General features: G+C 37.9%; 1 protein-coding gene across 1 annotated transcript in view; it reads left to right on the top strand.

The window, feature by feature from the left end:
* Window positions 1-22,854, top strand: part of MTMR3 (myotubularin related protein 3) — a 79,304-nt gene that overhangs the window by 21,489 nt on the left and 34,961 nt on the right. Inside the window, exons 3-6 of the mRNA XM_010288156.1 lie at window positions 10,021-10,098; window positions 14,856-14,937; window positions 15,303-15,392; window positions 16,592-16,708. Coding sequence (XP_010286458.1) covers window positions 14,935-14,937; window positions 15,303-15,392; window positions 16,592-16,708 — 210 coding nt within the window. The 5' untranslated portion in view covers window positions 10,021-10,098; window positions 14,856-14,934. The remainder of the gene's footprint in view (window positions 1-10,020; window positions 10,099-14,855; window positions 14,938-15,302; window positions 15,393-16,591; window positions 16,709-22,854) is intronic.

A 22,854-nucleotide genomic window follows, 5' to 3' on the forward strand; every position in this document is an offset into this window, starting at 1 on the left:
ACATGTTCTTGCATGTCTTTATAAAATACAACTTGAAGGGGACATGCTAAATTTACTGTAAGGACGGATATAACTTTTTATATTTCTCTGAAGGAAGGTTAAGTCTTGCTGGTTGATAATGATTCAAATGCAAAACAAAATTAAAGTGGGTAACTGAAGTTTCCTTCATAAAGGAATACATACTGACGTATGTAATTTTTAAAAAATCTGGGATTAAACCATATTTAAAAATGAAAATTACCTTACCTGATGCATCAATAACAGAATTAGCTGTTGAACTGCACTCACTTCTACAATGCCTGTGGGAAAGATGTGGATGCATTGTGTTTAGGTAATTTGCTGAAGAGCCCAAGCTTCTTGTTTCTTAAAAATGATTTATCTCTTAATTACAACCAAGTCTTTTAGCAAACTAGGTTTGTTTTGAGTCATACAGGGAAGAAGTGAATGTTCTCTAAAGGATAAAACACTATAAAATGACTTCTTATATGTTTTGTATTTTCTTCCTTCTCAGGGTTTGTTATATCTACCAATATGAATGAGTTTCTCTAGGGGAAAATAAGTGAGAGGTGTTAAATCAAGGTTTGCCTGGCTTGAATGAGTCTACACTAAACCAAATTTTGGGGAAAAGTGTGTTCTGGATAGTCTCATTAGTGTTCACCAGGACTTAAGTGTTTGTGTATACAGGCAAATTCATTTCTACAGTAATTCAACACTAGTAACAAAGGTTGCTGTAGATTAAGTGCTCCTAGTGCTGAGATGTTGGAGTGTGTTTGCCTATATACACACACACTTGTGACTGTCTTGTATTACTAATTTGTCATGCTGGTTTTTAAAGGGCATTTAGTATAGAACAGGATATTGGAGTAATACCTTTCTGGTAAAAACTAATCAGCTATACAGAACTTCGTGTGGGCTCAGTGAGCAGGAAATCCAGACTCGAATCTTCATGTTCCCTAGAGAAACTCATTCCTATTGGTTGATCTTGGCATTGAAACAGTAATTCCAGAGCAGCTATAGTTACCGTATAGGATTGATTCCTTTTTGCACGAGGCAAATGCTTGCTGGTATCCTCCTAAGGAAACCTGAACATTTAGGTCAATGGATTTTTAACTTGGGGGGAGGGGAGAGACTATGGCTAGTAAATATTAACTGGAGGTATGTCAGACCTTGTTTCACTAGCAGAGTTGCAGTCTGTTGCAGAACTTAATTCTAACTGAAACTCAGTGTTTTGATCTACATATGTGCCTTTAAAAACAGCCACAAAACCTTCTTCGGTGCTCTTCTGAAATGCCTAAATATATTCAACTTTGGCTTCATGCTGTTTAGTTTTTTAGAATAAGCATATTCTGTTAATCCAAGCAAATTCGTTACTGGCTCTGAATGTTTGTGCAACTTCAGTGCAAACTGACAGGCTTATATACTTTCAGTATTATGGAAGTTGTTATATAGAGAAAGATTTTAGGGTGTTGTCATGACTAAACTCAGCCTCCCTGGGTAGTTGGGAAACATGACTTTAGAAATTGTAATTGTTCTTGCCTTTGACGCGTTCCAGATTTGAACAAGATGGTTGCATAGCATATTACCATGGTTTAGTAGCTGGAGGGCTACTGGACTTATGTAAATTTTTTTAAAGCTTATTTATTTAATAGAGCCAACTGTACAAAAACACCACTGTTGTGCCTTTAGCGGAATAAATTTTGCAGTGTGACAAAATTAACTAGTCTGGATACCTCTGTACTTAATACTAGATACTCATAATGTATTTAATCTTCAAACCTAGTTACGGAAATTGAAACACATGAGGACTAGCTTCAAATTTCTTTAGGTGATCTGAAGAGATGCAAGACTACTGTGCCTCCTGCCTCCCACATCAAAGGAGGGCCATGTGCAAATGTTGTTTAAATCCTTGGTATTTGACGAGGCTCTCAAGTGAGATGCAGTCTCGGCTGTTCAGAGCTCCTCACTGTCACCCAATATGCAGATGGCTCAGTGTCCTAAAAACATATGCAGAAAAAAGACCCTTTTTAAGACATCTTACTTTGTTTGCCTTTTATTTCAGTTGTGGAGTCCCATCTCCAGGTCGTAAAGTGCAACTTCCAAATGGAAAGTAGTATTTTGCCAGTTACATTTCCTGCTTTTGAAAGTAACTATGACTTTCCATGAATGGAAAAAGATGGGAATAAACAACTGTCTTGACATTTGGAAGATACTGAAGTGATTTAACTGTAGGAGAGAAGGCATTTGCTCTTCCTGCTTTTTCCCTGTAGCTTTAGTGAATTGAAACAGCTGACCAAAGAAAGGACAGCAAGTGGCAGGTTTGTTGGAGGCAGTCTGCTGGTAGATTAGGCAAACCAGTTTGTCCCTTGTGATCTAAATACAGGAAGCCCCCTTAATTGGGGAAGGCACCCAAGTTCTGTGTATTTCTTAATACATGTAGGGAGCTTAAGCTCATCACTGCTGTGCCTAGCTGAAGGGCAATGCTAGTGTGAGTCTCCTCTCCCTCTGTAGAAAATTTGGCTAATTACAGAGCGTACTGCTGAAAGTTCGGAGAAGCTGAAACTGGAAATGGGTTGATGCAATAACTTGTTTGTTCTGGTCTGGAAAGGGTTAGCTGCTGAAATGTAAGGAAGTAACCTGTTCTGGTAAATAGTATGTCTGACTTTAAACTGGAACTTGCCGTGTTTAAATAGGAGCTAGCAGAAAATTCCTTATACTCACTTAAGCTGCTAGTGTTTCCTTACCCAGCTCTTGCTGGTCTCCTTATGCACCAGCATACATGGTGTTCTCTCTTCATAATTTGACTTTTGCATTGCGATATTTACACATATTAAGTGGCTGGTTGAACAGTGAGTGCTCTTGATGTCTTGGCAGTCTTGTGGATGATGCCCAAACAAGTGTTTGGACTGCTCTCTAGAAAACAGTCGTTTATGATCCTAGAAAAGCTAGCTTGATCCTTGATTAATTCCTGAAATGTGAAATTTAGGATGTCAGTTCATAAAAAGGGATATCTTGTGACTAAAGCTGGCTTTGTACCTGGTTCAGCTCTTTAAATATGACTTCTTGATTCAACTGTTACCAGGATTGTTTTGCATGTACTAATAAAGACATACCTGAACTCAACATTTTTTCTTAGATCTAGTTAACTTGCTATTTTGTACTGTAAATAAATAGTATTAATGCTGTGATCACATGTATTTATCCCCTACCACGGTTGGTTGGAAGAGATGAATTCTTCATCCCTGAGTTCACAGATGCTGGCAGAAATCTCATTGTGTATTATACCGAAAGACAACTTCTTTTGCTGCTGTGCAGGGTACAGTTGTATGCTTAATAGCTGTAATGCATGAGGGTAATTGGTATTTGAACTGTAAACTCTGCCATTTGAACTTAGCCTGTTTAATGCTTTGAGAAGTAAATATGTAAGTAGTGTAAGAGATGAGCAAGCTAACTGACTAGGTCTGTAAAGGTGTCACTTCTGCATGTGTTGAAGTGATTCTTAAGATGCCTCAAATTCTGTAAATTCTGAATGTCATGCACTTGCTTTCAGGCTATGCTTTTTATCAGCATCTGTCTGGAAGCAAACAACATATACATTGTAGAGTAGTGGTTCCATAATCTGACTGCTTTCTGGATTGGTTTTTGCCTTGCATCTGGGAGTTGGATTATGTCATGAGGGTTGTGAAATGTCAGAGTTGGTGTAAGAAAAGGAAAGGGAGCATTTTGCTGGGGAGGAGTATGGGAGCAGAAGCCTTTCTGATGGCTCACCATGTTTCAGGGAATGTGAACATAGTCCATTTTAAAGCAAAAACACCCGAAGTGTCACATTAAAAAAAAGCATTTTTGGAGTGTGCCACAATTTTACCAAGTGTTAGTGTTAGGCCATTTGAAATGATTAACTTACACTGGACTACCTTATGCAAGTGTGAAAGTCATTGATCACTGAACATCTCAAATCGCCTTCTATTCCTAGGTGAAAACAGTGAAGGTGGATGTGCATCTTACCCAAATGGCCTCCTTGACAGAGCAGCTTTTTCAATACAGTTTAAGAATTAACGGATTAAAACTGTAATCCATAATTGCATTGTGCAAGGTGTGCAGTAAAAGGAAGTGTCTCATTATAGGCCTTGATAACAGAGAACAGACTCTTCAGCGTCCTGCCCTGTTCCTAGCTGTGTAGCTGATCAGTGCTATTGCTCTGAGCCTCTGAGCAGGGATGAGTTTCCTGTTATGGACACCTTATAATAACTTAACCTACTTAATGCTTTGAGAAATTTTTATTCATAGCAGGTACTTGGTATTTCAATAAAGTTGTCATATGACAAAAGCATTGAGTAGTGTTTTGTTAGAGGTTTTAAAAGCTTTGTGCCAGACAAAGTATGGTGAAAATGAGGTCAGCTTACATACTTGGGAGCTAATAGCTGTACCTGTGTGTATGTTGTCCTAAAGTATTTCAATGGCAGGGAGAAAAGTCTCATGGGAGTGTAACTGGAAACTCCAAAGGAGTCTTCAAATCAAATTTGCTTCTTGGTTCTTCATATTTTCCAAATTTTCTTTTTTTTATTATTTGTAGCTCTTTTTAGTGTTGCATTGACTGTCAATAAGAGATCACATGTAAGCGAGCCTGTCTTGATGGGTGTTGTGATGGCCTTTTTCTAGTACTCATCCAGTTAACATAAGGGGCCAAGTTAAAGCCAAATGTTGCCAGAGGAGGGAAGGGGGATGAATAGGTGTTTTGGGAGGACGAGTAAAACCTTTGAGACTTTGATTAACCGCCCCTTATCCCTAGTTGTTTGCCTTTCTTCTAGAAAGGAAGAAATAGGGGAGGGAGTGTGACTCATGGCAAATGAGCTGTGTGGACCTTAGTGGAAAATTGGGAAGTATGAGGAGCAAATTATTCCCTCCTTGCTCTGTTCTGCCATTTAAAATGGAAACTTGCTGCCTGGTCAGTCTTGCTCACTTGCTTTTTCTGTTCCATAACTTCAATCTAATATTGCCCTACTTTTCATGGCTCTTTGGTTACCTTTTGACTTAATACCCCCTCCCCAGCATACTTGGTCAGTTTTCTAGCTTAGAACCTACACATGGCTACGGAGTTTCCACCAGCTCAGGCCCTGGTCAGTGTTCTGTGTCCTGTTAGATTTCATATATGACTACTAGATTCAGATCCCATCCTTGCAGATCTCTCCACAGTTCAGACTGATCTGTGTAGCTCATTGGTCCCTCTTGGTAGGTGTTACTTGTCTGTTACGCACATAAAATCGAGGAATATGAAGTAATTGAAATAAAAAGAAAATGATAGAATAGGTTATTAATTTGAGCTTTAAACTTCCAGTGGTTCATCAAAAGATTTTTCTGATGTGTAAATTGTATCCTGGCTTATGTAAGAACAATTGCAGCATTTGGATCTCAGGGTTTCATCCAAATGAAAAAGGAATTCAAAGAAAAGAAAACCTGAAATCTTATAAGAAAAAGTGACATTTTCTTCAGATTTTCTTTGGACGTGGGTTGTTTTTCAGAGCAGTGAAGGAAAATATTGATACATAATCTCTTGTTCAGAAACATTTGCCTAAAAAACTCTCTTAATTATTCCAATAAATAATACAATTATCCCACCTAAAGTTCCACTGGTTCTTTAAATCAGGTATAGAAAAATGGACCTTTCTTAATGCAAGATCAAATTTCTCTTTACTATCATTAGTTATTAGATAGCCCCAGTCTCAGAAGTGCTTCAACTGCCTTGCCTACTGCATTCTTCTGCCATTTCAAGCTTTGCTAACTGATTGAAATGTTTTTCATTTTAGCTTTGAGCTGTTGCTTCTGCATTTAATTTTTGAAGAGTGTAAGAAGCGATGTTTAACTAGTATGCAAAGATCATCAGCTTAAACTGCCTTAAACAGATTAAGGCCTCTTCTGGGTGGGAAGATGAAGGAAACTCATATGCCTACCTGTAAAGGGTTCCACAGGAAACTAAATCACCTACCATTAATGTGTGAGTCAGTGCAGTGACAGATGTTGACAAAACTTTTTTGATGCTTTGAACTCTTGTAATTAACTTTATTCTTCACTCATAGAAGCACAGGTAGAATGGAAAATGGAATAAGACCTTCTCAAAGTGCTCTTACGTAGGACATTTCCCATCCATGTTAAGGGAGAGTGAGATACTCAGTATGGCTGTTGATCTCTGCTTACTGTCATGTGTTTGAGTATTGACATGTACACTCCTTCATATTCAGCCGCTTTCCAAACTGGAAATGATGCAGCTTCATCTAGGGAAGTGTATGATGGAGGAGACACCTGGCAGTAGAAACCAGAAAATATCTCCCTGAAGACCAGCATTCCTTCTCTGTATACATGTGTTAAAACTTTCTATTAAGTTTTCACCTTGCCCTGTCCCGCCTCGGGAGTGACTGTATTCAGGGTAGCAGTCCCAGTGCTCTCGTCCTCTCTGTGGTTTTTAGCTCAGCCACAAGCTAACTGCATCATCCCAAGTGGTAGGTAGCTGATAGTAGCACTCTGTTCCTATTCCTTAGCACACTAAGAATAGGGTAAAAAAAACAGTTCTGGAGGAAAGCAAGCTAAAAGCCACAAGGAAGAACATAAAAAGGAAAGAGGAGAACAATCTATAGCCAATATGTGAGCTAAAGCTGAGCAGAAAGTGACCAAACAAAAAGGTGATGAAATGGTAAGAGTGTGATAATCTGATGCAAGAGAAGGTTCAATCTTCTGCAGAGCTAGGTTATTGGGAGCAGTAATATTGCAAGGTTAGAAATGTAAACAGAAATAGAGAACTCAATCAGAAGCTGTACTTGCATAATATTAAGGTTGTGACATGGTGTGGAATAAGCAAAGCATATTTTGGCAAAGGGAGGAAAAAATACACCTTCAAAATAGTCAATTACCTGTATAAACTTTGGGTTTGTTTTTTATTTGTCTACATCTTTATAAGGATAGCTTTGTGGCTACAGAAAATTTGGATTTGTTTTTTTCCAAAGCTGCTATTCTCTTGCATCATTTCACTTTAAGTTTATCAAATCATACCTCTTCTGTTCTTGCTAGATACAGCCTTTCAGCTAAGAAACTGAAGTGGCAACTCTCCAATCTCCTAATTAAACAAACATGTTTATTAGAACTTCTGAAGAGTGTTTTTCGTAGCTATTTACCCATGTTTTATTTCAATAAAGGTCAAGAAAAACATTGTCACAGACTTACCGTATAATTTAAATTGGAGGTCATGGGTAGTCCAACACTGCTCCGTTTAGGGCCAACTTAGATGTTGGATTGAGTTGCTCAAGGGCTGGTTGGGTTTGGAGTTCTACAAAAGTTCTACAACTTGAAAACCATTATTCTGAATTTTCCCCCACAATTATACTATTACTTGAGTTTCACTATGGCAGTATGATTGATCATCCCCCTCCTCTACTTCTCCATAGCATTCTTCCAAGAAAAAACAATGGAGGCAAGACCAATGTGCCAATTAAAGTGTTCACCTAATGACCAAGTCAATGGTTGGAGAAGGATCCCGAGAAGATGTTTCAAAGCAAAAGCTTAGTTTGTGTTGCTGTTCACATTACCTTAAGTACAGGAGCCCTATGGCAGAATGACTTATGTGTTTAAAATTGCACAATGTTAATATGTCTTTCGGCACCTGTGCTTAAATAAAAACCTAAACCAAATGAGCTATGAGAATGTGACTGCCTAATAAGAAAGACGGTGCAAAGCCAATTCCTTTACTAGACATGTTTGACTTTGTAGGACTTACTGAAACAATCCTGTTCCCTTTTCCATCTTCTACCCTTTGCTTTCCTAATGGTGCTGTTCTGTGTGGCTCAAACAGAAGAGCTAATGCAAAGGCAATGTTGGGAGCACATGGAAGAGGAGGCTGTGTCACCCTCCTCAAGGGGCAGCAAACTTAGATGTACTTAGCTGCATTAATTAAACAGTTATACACCAGCACTTGGGATTGCTCCTCCCTTAAGTAATTAGTGTTTTTGAGATGGTAGTAGAACTCACAGCAATGTTTCTTCTTACAGTCAGCTTTTTTTTATTTTGGCATAAGTTGTTGACTTAGGAAGTGGTAACATTTGAGGTGCTTATCTGTGACTAGCAGCCTTGCAAGAGGAATGCTGATGAGCATGTCGTAGGGTGTTTTCTGAATACTGGCAGGAATGAAGTGGAATTATTAACGCTTATATTGGAACATTTTTCTCCTGTTTTTATACTTCCCTACAAAACTCCTGCGATTCAGTGGCTTCTTCCAAACCTCATTAAATTCAATAAAAAGCTTGTTGCACATTTTGTGAAGGTTGGGGTTTTTTGGGACCTAAAACACACAAAACAAGTCTACCTCCTGCTACCCTAAATGTGTATCTTGCCTTTTTAAAAGCAATGATGTGGCCAGAAGACTGTCTCTGAAGAGTCGTTCTAGAGTTGCATAGTTTGCCTTCATAGCTTTTTTTGGTTTAACAAGCTTGCTGAGTATTCCCGTCAAAGGTGACTTTGTGCAACCAGGCAGCTGTAAAGTTGAACTTGTTGTGTGATCAAGCTAGTACCTCAAAGTAAAATTGTGTTCTCTCTGCTTCATGTGCCATATTTAATTATCAACCCAGAAAGCTATTGGAATTGGCATTTGGCTCGTTGTTTGAGAGATTTTAAAATAAAGTTGACCTCTGTTGCAGGTAACCAAATGTTTCTTTTATAAACTATGTTATAAAATTGTAATTCATGATTAGCTGAGGTTTTTACCAGCTGTGATCATTCATAGGGTGCTTTCTGTTAAAGCAGAGCATCCTTGTGTCACAGGTTTTTTTAAATAAAGCTGAATGTAGATATGAGATTCCCCTAAAGTGTGTCCACCATGTGAAATGTTAAGATTTCTTTTGCTTGATGCATCTAAGTTTGTGCTTTTTAAACTATTTTTTCTATGTCGCTTCTAAAATTATATATCCTTTTTTGTGTACTGAAAGGATTATTTTTTTCCCTGCCATAAGCCGTAAGCTAGAGGACATAATAAATGCAAAATAGAGATCTTTTTATCAGTGGACCAGAATGTGAAAATTATCAATAGTCGTGGCACATCAGAGTAGAAGTAAACTATTTCTAGCAGCAGGATTGTATGTTTATGTGAGTTGGACTTTCTGGGCACATACATATGCAGTATGGTATTGGGATAGCTTCCAAGTTATTGTGAAGAGCAAATCTTCTGGTACACTGGATGCAAGGGAGTGGTATTCTGTCAGTCTGGCTGCTTGCATGCTTTAGGTTTTAGTCCGGAACTTTAATTTTAGATTTTGGGTATTTTAGTAGAGAACTTGGTGTCCCACATGACTCAAACTGTTGGGGGAGTCGTTCAGATGCTATAGAAGATGGCTGTGAATATCTACTGAAGTGACTGCATAAGAATGGGGCAAATCAGATACTTTATCAATATAATACAGTTTTTTACAAATGTGTATTTGCAACACAATACTTAAATTAGGAAATAATTGTGTAGCTCTTGGAAAGTCAAAAAGCTAGGGCTTGGGAGGAATGGTATCATATGAGCATTGCTGTTCGCCTTGGCTTTTTTGCAGCTTTGTCCAAAAGTACTTATGCTATAACCAGTATTTAGGAGTCTTCATCTGCCTTTTTGGGGGCGAAAATGCTATTTTTAGCATAAAATTAAAGCATGTTTTAAAGATCAGTACAAAAACAGTTGGATCTTCTATAAAAAGAGCTTTCCCGTAGCTTGTATTGATAAGCAATTTTAATTGAACTGCTTTGTGGCCACAATTTCTGAACTATTCCCTACCAGAAGAGAGGCCTTAACCAGCACATGTTGGAATCCAACTATTAAATTCCCTCTTTGGGCATATGAAGATCTCAATAGTTACAAATTACATAGCAGTTAGTACTTTTTACTTTCCCTCTTTAATTAAGACAATTAGCATAACAGTTGAGTTTCTTGCATAAGTTGCTGGCTATTTAATAAGGTTTTTTTCAATTGAAGGTTTATGTTTGAAAGTATTGTCTTTTTATTTGCAGTTGCCAATGTGAAGTATCAGGAGAGTATCGTCTGAAACTTTCTGGGACAAAGACGACTGTTTCATCTCTCATTCTTTCGTAAGTTAATCCTGTTATTTTCATAAGATGAGCTATATTATGACGATGGGTTCTACAGTTATCATTGATTACTCTCTTAATTAAATAAAGCATTTTCCAAGATATTAGACCCAAAAAAAAAAATCTATATTTTACTGAATTGGAATTTGCAGCCTTTAATTGTAAGAAAAAGATGACTTCTGACTCTTGCACATAAAATCTTCAAAGGTGGTTCTTTGTCCTGCCCTTATTCCTGAGCAATGTGCAAATGTCCATATTGTTACCTGCTTCCCCAGTAAATACTTAGGAAAGCTGTTCAGTAACTTCTACATGTGGTGCCAGGAAAGAGGGGAAACCTTGCTGTCAGGGACTGAAATGTGGGAAACTAAGTGCTTACCCTTATCTCAGAATAATTTCCGTCCACCTGTGGAAGGGGAAGAATTGTTTTCACTTTGTTACAAAAGCATCTTTTGCTAAAGCTGGATCACATTCTTGAGTATTTTGTGCTCAAACTTTCTAATGCTTCTTTGTCAAAATGTTTGGATTCCTATCTAAAACTTTTACATGGCAACTGTAACAGTGTGTGTAAATAGCTATGTTTTGAGACTGAGGGTCAGCTCAGTTTGATTTTTGATACTAAAATAAATGGAATCTGGGATCTGGGCAGGGGAAGAAAGTGAAACACTTGGGTACTTGCTTTTTCCCTTTTTCCTCCAATTTTTCTTTTTCCATGCTATAGATCCAGCTACATTTAAATATATGTGAATTTAAATGATCCTCATTTATATAATCTTTTTTGTTTAGAATCACTGGCAAACAGATGGTTATTGCTAGTCTTAATTATGTACATAATTTAGACCAGAAGGCACATCTGAAACAAAAGGTAATTAAGATGTTCCCATACTGGTTGAACAGAGTCTGAGGTTACAACCTTTACTAATCATTTATCCTTTCAAGCAGAACGTAGGGATGGAGAATTAACAAGACTAACATCGTTTTTGATGTAATTTAATATACGTGAAACTACAGTTGAAAGGGCAGCAGAGTACGTTGATAACACAACCTTTTTTGACCTCAATCCTGACAAAAAAAAATATTACTCCTAACAATAAAAACCAGCTCCACTACACTATGCATAAGCTATCTGCTATTTGTATATGATCCTACTTATAAGTTGGAGCCTGAATTTTTGAAGGTACTTTTCACGAACCATTGGTCAGTTATATCTAAGCTGTATTTGAACACTTTGACTTCACTTCTGGGAAATGGTTTTTAATGTCAGGGAAGAGCTGATTATTTGCTGGCTGCAGTTAAACAAAACAAGAATTCTGATTCTACTCTGCAATTAATCAAACCAAAATGGTATGGGTCAACTTGAGAACAGATTTCTTAAGCCAGTTCGTGCTAGTCTCACTTTGTATCAAGCTGTTTTCCAGAGTAGCAGGGTGTGTTCATTATCATGGGTAAAATTCAACAAAGTGGCTTGTTGGAGTTGACAGTATGAAGGATACTTGTGTTCTTACTTTTAAGGCAGTGCTCTTAAAGTGAGGGTCAGAAATCCCTTACTAGTAGTCACACAATCACTGTGATCCTTTTTCATAGAATCACAGAATAGTTTGGGTGGGAAGGGACCTTTCAAGGCCATCTAGTCCAACCCCCCTGCAGTGAACAGGGACATCTTCAACTAGACCAGCTTGCGCAGAGCCCTGGCCAACCTGACCATGAATGTTTCCAGGGATGGGGCATCTACCTCCTTTCTGGGCAACCTGGGCCAGGGTTTCACCACCCTCATTGTCAAAAATTTCCTCCTTAGATCTAGTCTGAATCTGCCCGCTTTTAGTTTAAACCTTTACCTCTTGTCCTATCAAATTTTCTATTCACATGACTAACTGGGAAGAGTTTAAGTGTATGGATGGAAGTGGATTTGAAAGCTTCGGTACAGAAAGAAATAGAGATTGAAAGCATGGTTCCAGAGTTAATTCACACAATCTCAGTATGAGTTGCTACTGAGAATACGGTGTGGTCCCTGTCCCTAGTCCCAGTGATGTGTTTCCTTTCCCTTGTGCTCAATCCAGTGATCATGGGATCATGAAGGGGGTTGGATCAGCTTGTTGACATGATGGGAAATGAATTATTTCTTTCAGTCTATTCAGTCTATCCATCAGATCAGTGATCTTCATTCTAACAATTCAATGTTTCCTGCTATTTTTGCCAGTAATTTTTAAAAGTACTCTTGTGTTACGGCAGTTAAGTTGATGAAGCGTTTCACTAATACCTACAAGCAGTGTGAGCATGCAAACTGTTTGTTTTAGAACCAGTTTTAGAAGTTCTTTTATTATTTGTCTTGGCAGCATCACAGTTTATATCTGATAATCGTCATTAAGACTGAAACTGCCGTAGTTGAGGTAGTTGGTTGCAGAAGGCATTCGTACTAACAGCCTGCCTCCAGCAGCCTACGGGAGTGGTAGCTGAGAAGTCCTCCTCAAAAATATTCCTATAAATGTGCCCCAACTCTTCATTGTTCTTCTGGCTGGCAGTAGACCTGATAGCTGAATGTGTAAGCTTATCATTATTTAAGGATGGAGGAGATTTGTGTGAACCTTACAGTTTTTAAACCAGTCTTCTCTTCAACCAGTAGCCTTTATTATATCAGGATATACTGCAAAGTTAATCCAGTCTGCACCTTTCGTGACAGATGACCTCTAAGACAGAGGTTGATTGGACAAATAAGCCTGTTGCTTAGCCCGCCATCATTTTAAATTTGATTGAGCAAGAGGCTCATTTTTTTTTAAATCTTGTAGATCAAGGAGAATGGTGCATCATGTAATCTGAAAAACATGCAGTGAGAACTAAAGTTAGAAGTGGAAACTAGATGCATTTGAGACCTGCAGAGCCCCTCCTTTCTTGGTATCTTCAAGTCAAGAGCAGACATGGTTTTGGAAGATAAGCGTACCCAAACACAACATACGTAAAATACCAAGTCATGCTGGAATCAAATGCAACTCTTGTTTTGAACACAAGGGCTGGAATTTTATGGCCTCTGATATATTAAAGATCAAACCTGATGAGTTTATCGCCTTTTAGCTTTAATCATTGTGGTTCTTTGAATATTCTCATCTGTTACAGCATGGGTTACATATGAACCGTCTGTCTCCTCCTGCTTCTTTTGAAACAAAAATGTTGTATAATTCTGCCTTTTTTAAACCAATATTAACAATAATACTATCTTCATCTTGCTGCTGGTAGATAGCACTTCTAGATTTGCTTTGTTTCTGATAACTTAAAAGAATGTTCCTACTCTCCATTGCTCTTGCAGGCATGGACATTTCTGTGTTGTTTTTTTGTTTTTCCTTATCAGTTTCCAGAGCTGATAGATTCAGACTCCTGGCAAGTCTTAGAGCTTTTGTTTTTCTTGTTTAGATGCAAAATCCCATTTTTAAACACTTTTTGCATAAATTTTTAGTGAATTAGTGGCAGTTACAGCTCGATTCTGCTCATAATTTCCTCCTTTTATATATATACACACATACATGTCCTTCTGCAAGCTGTGCACCTTTGAACCAACTTGCAAGCTTTCATATGCTGTTTTTCCCCTACTCTGGGGACATAAAGGCATTTTGTTGTGATGTTCCTATTTAAGAGAGGTTTTGGGGACAGTGTAATGCTTTCTTCTCATTGATCATTTTTAGACAGTGGGATGTTTTAGTTTCAGAATATGTGCATCTGCTGCTCCTTTTCCCTTTGTAAATATTCTGTACAACATACAGGATGTAGTTAGCGCTTCCTGCAGTGGTGGTGTGCTTGTGAGCTGATGGATTTGAAGTGGTTTTCTGTCAACCACAAACACTGATAATTTGAAATATATTTACAAGTAAGGTGACATATGAACTGAGAACTGACTGAACTCGACTGATACATTTTTGTTTGTATCTTTTCTGTGCTGTAGACTGCAAAACCCATAAAACACCTGAATGAATCCTTTTTTTTAAAAGGGAAGAACCTACCTGAATTTTAAAAATTGAATATAAGATAAATCTCAAAGTCAAATTGTAACCCCTGTATTAGCTTCAATAATTAAGTTCCTAATAGGGTCAATTACATGAACTTCATAAGACTCTATATGCTTCAGTATTTCTAGAAAATTTGCAGATGAGGAAAAGATCGGGGGATTGTTAGATAGAGAGCAAGTCACTAGTGTAGGGTGATCTGGAACTCTTGGAAAGGCTGGTGCAAGAAAATGGGTGTTTTGATACATCCATGGCTGTAGAAAATGAGTCATACATATAAAATTCCTCATTTTATAGTTAGATTAATTCTAGTTCATATACCGTAGTTGAAACAAGATTACTTCAGAAGGATCCGACAACCTCTGTTACATTACAGATCAGACTAAATGATCACAATGATCCCTTTGGTTTTATAACTGATGTATTTGGGAACCAGGATCTGCAAATGACTTGGGAGAAAATTCATGGTGACTTAAATGAACATGTTTTAATTTAAATTATATAAACAGTGGTCTAATTGCTGCATTCAGATGGGTATTGTCCCAGCAGTACATTCAAAGATGATTTTTCGGAATGAACAGAAGGAGCCAGACACATTTTGAAACAATTTTGTCTCTCAGGAGAGTTAGTTTATATGGATTTCATCTTTTCATAATTAGTTTGCTTGCAGTTTTCTAACAGCTGAATTCTCAGTCTTTAAAAGTTACTTGGTATTTATTTGCTGAAAGAAAATTAATTTAACTTCCTTGCTATACTTTTCTGCTTTTTTAGATTTTAGTAATAAGTGAAGAAGAGCCTCAGAGTATTGTGAGTAAAGACGAGGATTTCTCCTCCTATCCAAGGGCCTGTCATGGTAAGCAGAAGGGGTTTGTAGGGTCTGTTACAAAGCAGAGTAGGCCAACATCTGAAAAACATTAGAGAATTAATGTTTACATGTGGGGTTGTTGAATTTTAAGTGTAGTGCTAGACTAGGCTAACGCTCTTTTTCTCAGTTCTCTTTCAAGTCTTTCTCTCTTTTTATGACTTTACAGACAGGAAGTGTGTTTCTAATATTTAATTGTTTGAGTGTTTGCCTTTGAAAGTTTAGTAAGTTACTGCTACCTGAATTCCCTAAACACTTCATCCAGTTTGAGCTTTTCATTAGTCATTGGTAGCTTGCTGTGTGAAGAAGGCAGCAAGTGACAGTGCTGAAGCTAACTGTTACACCTTGTTTCTCAGGATGAAGAGACTCAGCACAGCCTTGAATGCATCCAGGCTAATCAGATTTTTCCTAGGAAGCAGCTGATCCGAGAGGATGAGAACCTTCAGGTAATTGCCACACTGCTCCTTCCCAGTTAAGATAACAATATCTCTAGTTGACCTATGTATTCTTTGGCCTCTCCTATAGAATTTTCATTTGCAATTGAGCACAGTAATAGGGGAAACGGATTTTCTTTTTAAATACTCGGGTACTGTTGGTAGGACAGAGAACTTCTGCATTATATTACAAGAGATTCCTTAGCGTGTCTGGAAAATATAGCCATTACTTGTGTAGTAATTTCAAGTGCTAGGTTTAATTCCATAGTTTAGAACTTTGGGTTTTTGTTAAAAATAACACTAAGCTAGCTAAATACTACCATTTCTACTTGTTTACAGAGAAGCCAAGGGTCTTATGTTGCACAAAATGGATATTTTTTTGTAATTTTCCAAAGTTCCTTTTGAAATCAATTTAGTTCAAATGATTTATCCATGTAGACACTCTCTATCAACTGAACAGTTAGTTTGTTTCATTTTAATGGAAAATATTCTTAATTGATTTAAGCTAAATTGGTGTAAAACCAGATTATTTTCAAGTTGAGCATTTACACTTCTCACACAGCTCAGGTAAATTGGGCTTTAGTCACATTTTTAATTAAACAGTTGCAATTATGTGCAATGTAGAATGACTGCAGGTTTTCTAACTTTATAAAACGGCAGCACGTGCATTTTTGTATTTGCAGTGAGAAATATGAAGCAAAAAGTATGATTTGTTCACGTGACTTCAGCTGCATAGCTTTTATCTATCCAGTCTAAGCTGATTACCCAAGCTTGCTTAGTGAATATTGGGGACCAGTAGCATAGACTATTCATCTTATAGGGTTTGCCTACTTTAGGATGAATTTAATAATGTTACGGAAATGCCACTGTCCATTGAGTAAGGGACCAAGAGCATAAATCAAGGGGTTGGTCAGACTGCTTGCCAAAATGAGGGCATTTTGCTCAGATTTTTCATAGAATTTCATTGCTTTCCCTGACCAAGCACTTACTACTTGGGAAAAATTAAGAGAAAATGAGGAATCATTTTTTAAAAAGCCTACAACTAACCTCTGAACTAACCTTACCCAAGACTTTCCTTCTTAGCAGTAATAGCTAGGCTGATATCTCAGGAGTGTTTCATTTTGGTTTTGATGTGTGCTTGACTGTATGCTTACAGGAGGTACATATTTTTGTTAAATGGTTTCTGAGAGATTTTTCTTCCTGTTTTGAAGGTTCCATTCATTGAACTTCATGGTGAGAGTACGGAGTATGTAGGACGAGCGGAGGATGCCATCATTGCACTTTCTAATTACAGGCTTCACATCAAATTCAAGGAGTCTGTTGTGAATGTAAGTGTTATTTGTACTACTATGGTAACACAGGTATTCTGAACTCAATCCAAATAAGAGTTTAGGGTAAAAGTACACTGATCCTGCCTTTTAAGGTTAGTGGTAATGAAATCTTTTGTGATGTTCAAATCACATTTTTCAGGAGAACAGATATGTATTTTGGTATCAAAAGATGACTCAGCACCTCGGAAAATCAGGCTTCGTACGTTCACATCACTGAACTTTATGTTCTCTTTACAGCTGGCTATGTCAGCTATTTGTTCTCCCTAGGCTCTGTATATACTCAGTAGAGAAATAAAAGGTCTTCCAAAGGGCTGTTTTGAGCACCTAAGCTAGATTCATGCCTTGCTTGGAGCTTCAAAAGTAGGTCCAGCTACTGAAGTTACATGCCTGAAGTTGGATGGTATAAGTACTCTCATAGATGTAAGAGATCTGTGAATTGGACCTCATCTTCAGATGCCTGCGTGTTTCTTTGAAGAGCTTTACTCTTAAGTATCCATTCTTAAAAATTATTACAGGTCCAGCTACTCGTGTTCATTAGACATAAACTAAAGGGGCATTGTATTGTCCTTTGCAGTAGTATAATGCTGGCGTAACTAGTCTTACTAGTGGCACAGAAGTATTTTTGTGGATATCTGTAATAAAACCAGTAAAATAAAATCCAAATAATAAAAGCATTTCTTTTCTCCTGATGATGTTTTTTTTACCAATCTCCTTATTTCAAGACAAGTTCTGACCCTGGCTAGCTGTTCACAATTGCCATGTCAGTCACAAATCCTGAACTATGCAGTGGTGAGTTAAGTGTAAAACACAAACTACAGGGAAACAAAATGTAAGCATTGACAAGTGTCCAACACATACATGACTGAGGCACATGTGACAGTGGTCTGGAACATCAGCGAGATCTCCTGTGCACCTAAACTGATTTGATTTTTGATGCCATCTGAACATTTAAATTGAATTTTTTTATTGTTCTGTTCCAGAACTGAATTATTAACTCTAAAACTGTTGTTTACTAACTGAAACTCAATCTTTGCCACTTTGTTGTCTGTGGCTATATTATCTACAGACTTTGAAATGTGGCTGTGTCACGGTTATCACGAATCACTTTTAAGTGTTATTTTAGTTCATGAGTTGTCGATGTAGTAGGCTGAATAGGCATGTCTGCTAGGCTGGTGAGCATCTGTGTGCAGCATTAAAGTGCTAAAATTCATGACGATGTGGGGTTATTCAGCAAATAAAGATATTATTTCTAAACTTGGCAATTACTCAAAATGATGGCAAAAAACTTACCATGACAAAAATTGCATTGGAAATTTAAGGGCTATTATCTTCCACTGACCATACAAAGGAGATGATACAAGTATGTACATATGCAGAGGCAGCGTAACTTTTCACTTCTCTTACTCTGTAGTGAATCCTGAAGTGTAACTTGAGACTTAAAAGTTAAGCTGTAAGTGCCACTGTGCATTGGAATGGTAGCCAAGGGTCAGCTAGGTGCTGGGATGCCTCAAGTGCAGTCCAGCCAGATGCATCTCTACGTGCTTTGGCAACAGAGAGATGATGCGTTACAACGCACGTGTTCTGTAGGATTCCTTTGCTGCTTTGTGGTACAAACATGAATTCTAGGGCTGAATTCTGCCAAGGGGCCTGCTACAATAAATCTATAATCTAACAGTAAGGAATACAATATACTTTCTTAATTCAGAGTCTGAATGCTGTGTGAAATTGGCAACTAGAATTGACAAAGCAAAGGACTGAACATTTAAAAACAAGGAACTGAGGCATGAGAAACAAGAGTAGCCCTAGAAATGAAGAGTTTGTCCTGAGGAATGCCAGGAAATGATAGAGAAGCCACTAATGCATGTACTGCGCTTACTGTCATATCTGTCCTTAGGATAATTTGGGGTATTAATTTTTAAGAATTTTCAATTTAACATTTTTGAGCAGTAACAAGAATTGATGTTTTCTTAAATAATATTATTTCTTTGTTCAGGAAAGAGTCTATAAAAAGTTTGTCAGTATTATGATGATTTTGCTTCCCTGACTTTCATATCCATTATTCTGCCCTCTCGCTATCTGATATCTCCCAGGTTATTAATGCTACTTCGTATGTCATCATTAACCAGAAAGATTCAATTAGATAGTGTATGTGGTAGAGCAGAACATAGATTATTCTTCTGTAACCATATATGTCCATCACTAATAACGTAGTATGAACTCTACTGGAATCTAAGGCAGACAGGATTTGGAATAGCTTTAAGGATAAAACATACTTGCAATAATTAGGAACCATTTTCAAATTGTTAAATTTAGGAGTAATAATCACTTTGGCTATTGTTGATCAAAATTATTGATCAGATGGTGATTTTTCTAAATTAAATCTTCAGAGTAAGTTTTGATGGAGTTCATCTTGATTCTTTCCTGCTGTTTTTATATCACTAGAGCTGTTCAGAAAAAAACTGTAAGAAGACCATTTAAAAAAAGTATAAATACTTACTAATGTTAGGAGTTGAGAGGGAGGTGTTTGATTTTTCGTAAGAGCTACTATCCTAAGTCCAGCCACACTATCAACCTGGTGACTTCAGTGGAGAGATGTACTTCTGTGTAAGGAAGAGGATTCTTCGCAACTATCTGTATTATAGTATTTGTAAAACTAATTGATTCCCCGTGTCTGAATGTGCAGCTGTTCTATACAGGCATTTCCTCCTGAAGTAGGTGGGATTTTCTCATGGTAGAAATGGTCCTCCAGAGAAAGCAGTATGCATGTCACCTGCCTGCCCCTTAGTAAAAGCAATTGCATGAAGGAAATGGAATCCAGTTAAAAATTGATTCCTGATCTTTGGGGTTTTTTACCTCACTGTTCTCTTTCTGTTTACAATTCAATAGACTGGCTGTCAAAGTGATTCTTGTGAAACCTCAGTAAGCAGCACAATGCTGCTAGATCACTTGCTGCACCTGGGCTTGAAAATAAATACATTTAAAAGTTTATCATACTCACATTGCAACACTGCAGAAAACAGCTGTATGCATAAATCTTTTCCATGGATAATTTCCTAGATCACAGTAGTAATAGCAACATGGTATTTTAAATGCAAAACCAAAAGATCCAGTAGACCATGCATAAATTGGAGGGATTATGACATTCAAAAGTGTTGACTTACATTTATCCATGGGATAAAAATGCAGACTCAACAGTGATCTCGGTGCACATGGGAAGTTTGGTTCCCAGGCCAATCTCTGTTGATTGGCTTTCCTTAAGAAAATTGCAAACTTTGCAGCTGGTCAGTGTTTCTGTCTAATCATTTTTCTCCCTGTAAGCTAATTGCATTTACGGGAGAATTAAAATGGTAGTGTAGTTTATGAAACAAGGGACTTGTAGCTTCTTTCAAATAGTAGATTTTGGATACAGTAAAAAAAAAGTAATGCTGGTAAGATGAGGGAGACATACATACTTGGTAATTGAGTTTTAGTATGAGCTTTCCTTTGCTTGGCCTTTAATGGAAAAATGGTTGGTTTGGTATCTTCCTTATATATGTAGCACAGTTGTGGTTCATCTGTGCTGAACAGCAGCTTAGTCCTTGTTTCGTTCTCAGGTCCTGATGCTCAACTTGTTCACGTTGCATGCATGTTAATTGTGGAAGCAGAGGGGAATTAAATGATTGCCTTCAAGACAAAACCTAAGCGTAATTAGTTGTAATGAAAACCAACATTTGCTTCAGGTACTCCTGAACAAGATTGCACCTGGGGGGGATTTGACTCCTTCCGCCTATGAGAGTCCTTAAAGACCTTCTGAGCTGCCCTTGCATCCTCAGTTGCTCTGTATGTCATATTATACCACGCTTCAGGAGATACAGCACGTAGCCTTGGCGTCGTGCTGTTTAAAGTAACCAGTCTGTAACATAACCCTGACATTATCTCAGGCTCTGAACCGGGAAAACAAGAAGAAAGTACTAATTACAGCCCATGGCCCCTGGGTGCCACATGGTTTCCAGGAGAGACTCAGGCCAAGTGGTATATAGGGAGGGTAGACCATATAGCATAGTTCACTTGTCAAGGGGCTGGCTTATAGCAGCCTGGCCATGGTCGACTGCGTACCACTTGGTGTTGTGGTCAAGGATCGAGCCCTGGGGTGGGTTGTTTCAGCAGCATAAACATAACTTGTGCTTTTTCTAACTACAGAGGTATTTTTCTCTAAATATATCTTGTACTGCTGTTAGATAACAGACAGTTCCAGTAATTAAAATCATTTCAAAGAAGGAAAAGTTTGAGTTGTAGAATGTTGCTATTACTTAAAATGAGATAATTTTAAAGAGACAATCAAGAGACACTGTAAGAGCACGATGCTCTAGTATGCTCTCTAATGTGATATGATTGGCCTTGGATAAGAATGCATGTTTATTCTTGCAAAAGCAAAAATGATTGCTTCTCTACTGCTTTATTTCGATAGCCACTATTATATGGTGAAGTGACTGCAAATAGAATTGATGGCTCTTTCAAGAGCAAGCTCACTGCACTGGGTGTCTGACTTACTGCATGCATCAGTTTGAAAAATGTAACAATGAAAATGGAAGGTTATCAGTGGGAAAGAATAGGGAATGAAGGCAGATAATTTTCCAGAGTTTTACTGGGAGAAGAATAACGGACAGGAAGGAGATTGAAAATGCAAGAAGATCAGAGGACATGTTTTTATGACCGGAAAAGAAAATTAAAAAGATTGATGTGAAGGTTGCCCTGAAGAAAAACCAGCAGATTCTAAGGAAATAGATGGTGAGCTGCATGTAGACTGTCAAGAGAAAAAAGAATGGCTGTTGAGCAGGGCGCAGATTGAAAGGGCATAGAACAAAGAGTGACGTTGAAAAAAAGAAATTAAAAGTAATGCAGGAGTAGAAGGATACTTAGTATGTCATTAGAGTACAGACAGGAGGAAGAGGTGCTAGAACCAGACTGCTAGGAGGAGGGAGCAAGATGAAGAACTGCTTAAATGAAGATGGACATGGGGAAAAATGCAATAAAAGAGGACTTGGAAAAAAAAAAAGAAATAATGATATTAACAGACAAAGCAGCATTTGACTAAAAAAAGCAAGTCTTCTGGAGTCTTAACTCATTCAGTTAGGGAAAGGTACCTTACTTTCCATGTTGGTGCTGTGTTAAATCAATGGTATATTTAAATAATTTATTGGGTGTGTCTGAGGTCTGTTCCAGTTCCTTAATCTCTTTGTCTTATTAGACAAAACTATCACAACAATTTTATCTACCTTGCAGGCTAGAATCAAGTAGGAGAAGGCGTGGAAGAAATTAGCAGTTAAAATAAAAGATTAACTGTACCAACAGTACATCTGATGCTGTGTGTAATGCGTTTAAATATTCTGTTACATTGGTATCTAAGCCTGTCAGCATCTTCACTGTTCTTACTCTCTTCACTGTTCTTACTCTCTGCAGGTGACTCTGCAGTCCCCTTGAGCTTAAGGATGGTAAATAAAGACGGGGCTTCTCACAGCAGGGAATCCTCGCTTCATGTGCCCTTTCATGTTGCTAGTTATGTAATTTATAGTAGACTGTCACAGGTCTTAAATATACTAAAATATTACAGGTCTGAAATAACACTGAAAACATGGACCAAAATTCAAGTTCCAGCTTTATTTGAATACCCCAACTGCAGGGCTGTTGAGTCAGACACCATCTTGTCTAGTCTCCTTGTGCATGAATTTTCTGTCCATTGATGGCCCAGTTACAACAAATGGAATAAAGAAGGACTTACCTGTACCAGTCTCCTTGGCCGTGGGAGGTGAGGGTTAGTGCTTTCTCCAGCTACGAGAGTCCAGCACTGCTGCTTGGTTGTGGTCTGACAACGGCAAGGATAAAGGTTGAGTATTAAGACAATACCTGCTGGTTGTATTTGGGGGATTGTGAGCTCTGGGCAATGATTTGAGCTTTTGCATTCAGAAGACTCTGGACTCCAACTTTAGATTTGACAGGGACACAAGAGGTGGAGCTGTGAGCTGTGTGCCTGCCTTCCCAAGAGACATGAGAGTTTTGGTCACTCTCTTGGGCACAGCATTTACCGTTGGCTTTCTGTAGGCATCTTCATGCTCAGTTTTCTTGTGGCTTTTTTTTTATGAATCTCTTTTCCCTTCCCTCTTTTT

The sequence above is a fragment of the Phaethon lepturus genome, unplaced genomic scaffold (assembly GCF_000687285.1).
Source record: "Phaethon lepturus isolate BGI_N335 unplaced genomic scaffold, ASM68728v1 scaffold16415, whole genome shotgun sequence".
NCBI classification, from domain to species: Eukaryota; Metazoa; Chordata; class Aves; order Phaethontiformes; family Phaethontidae; genus Phaethon; species Phaethon lepturus.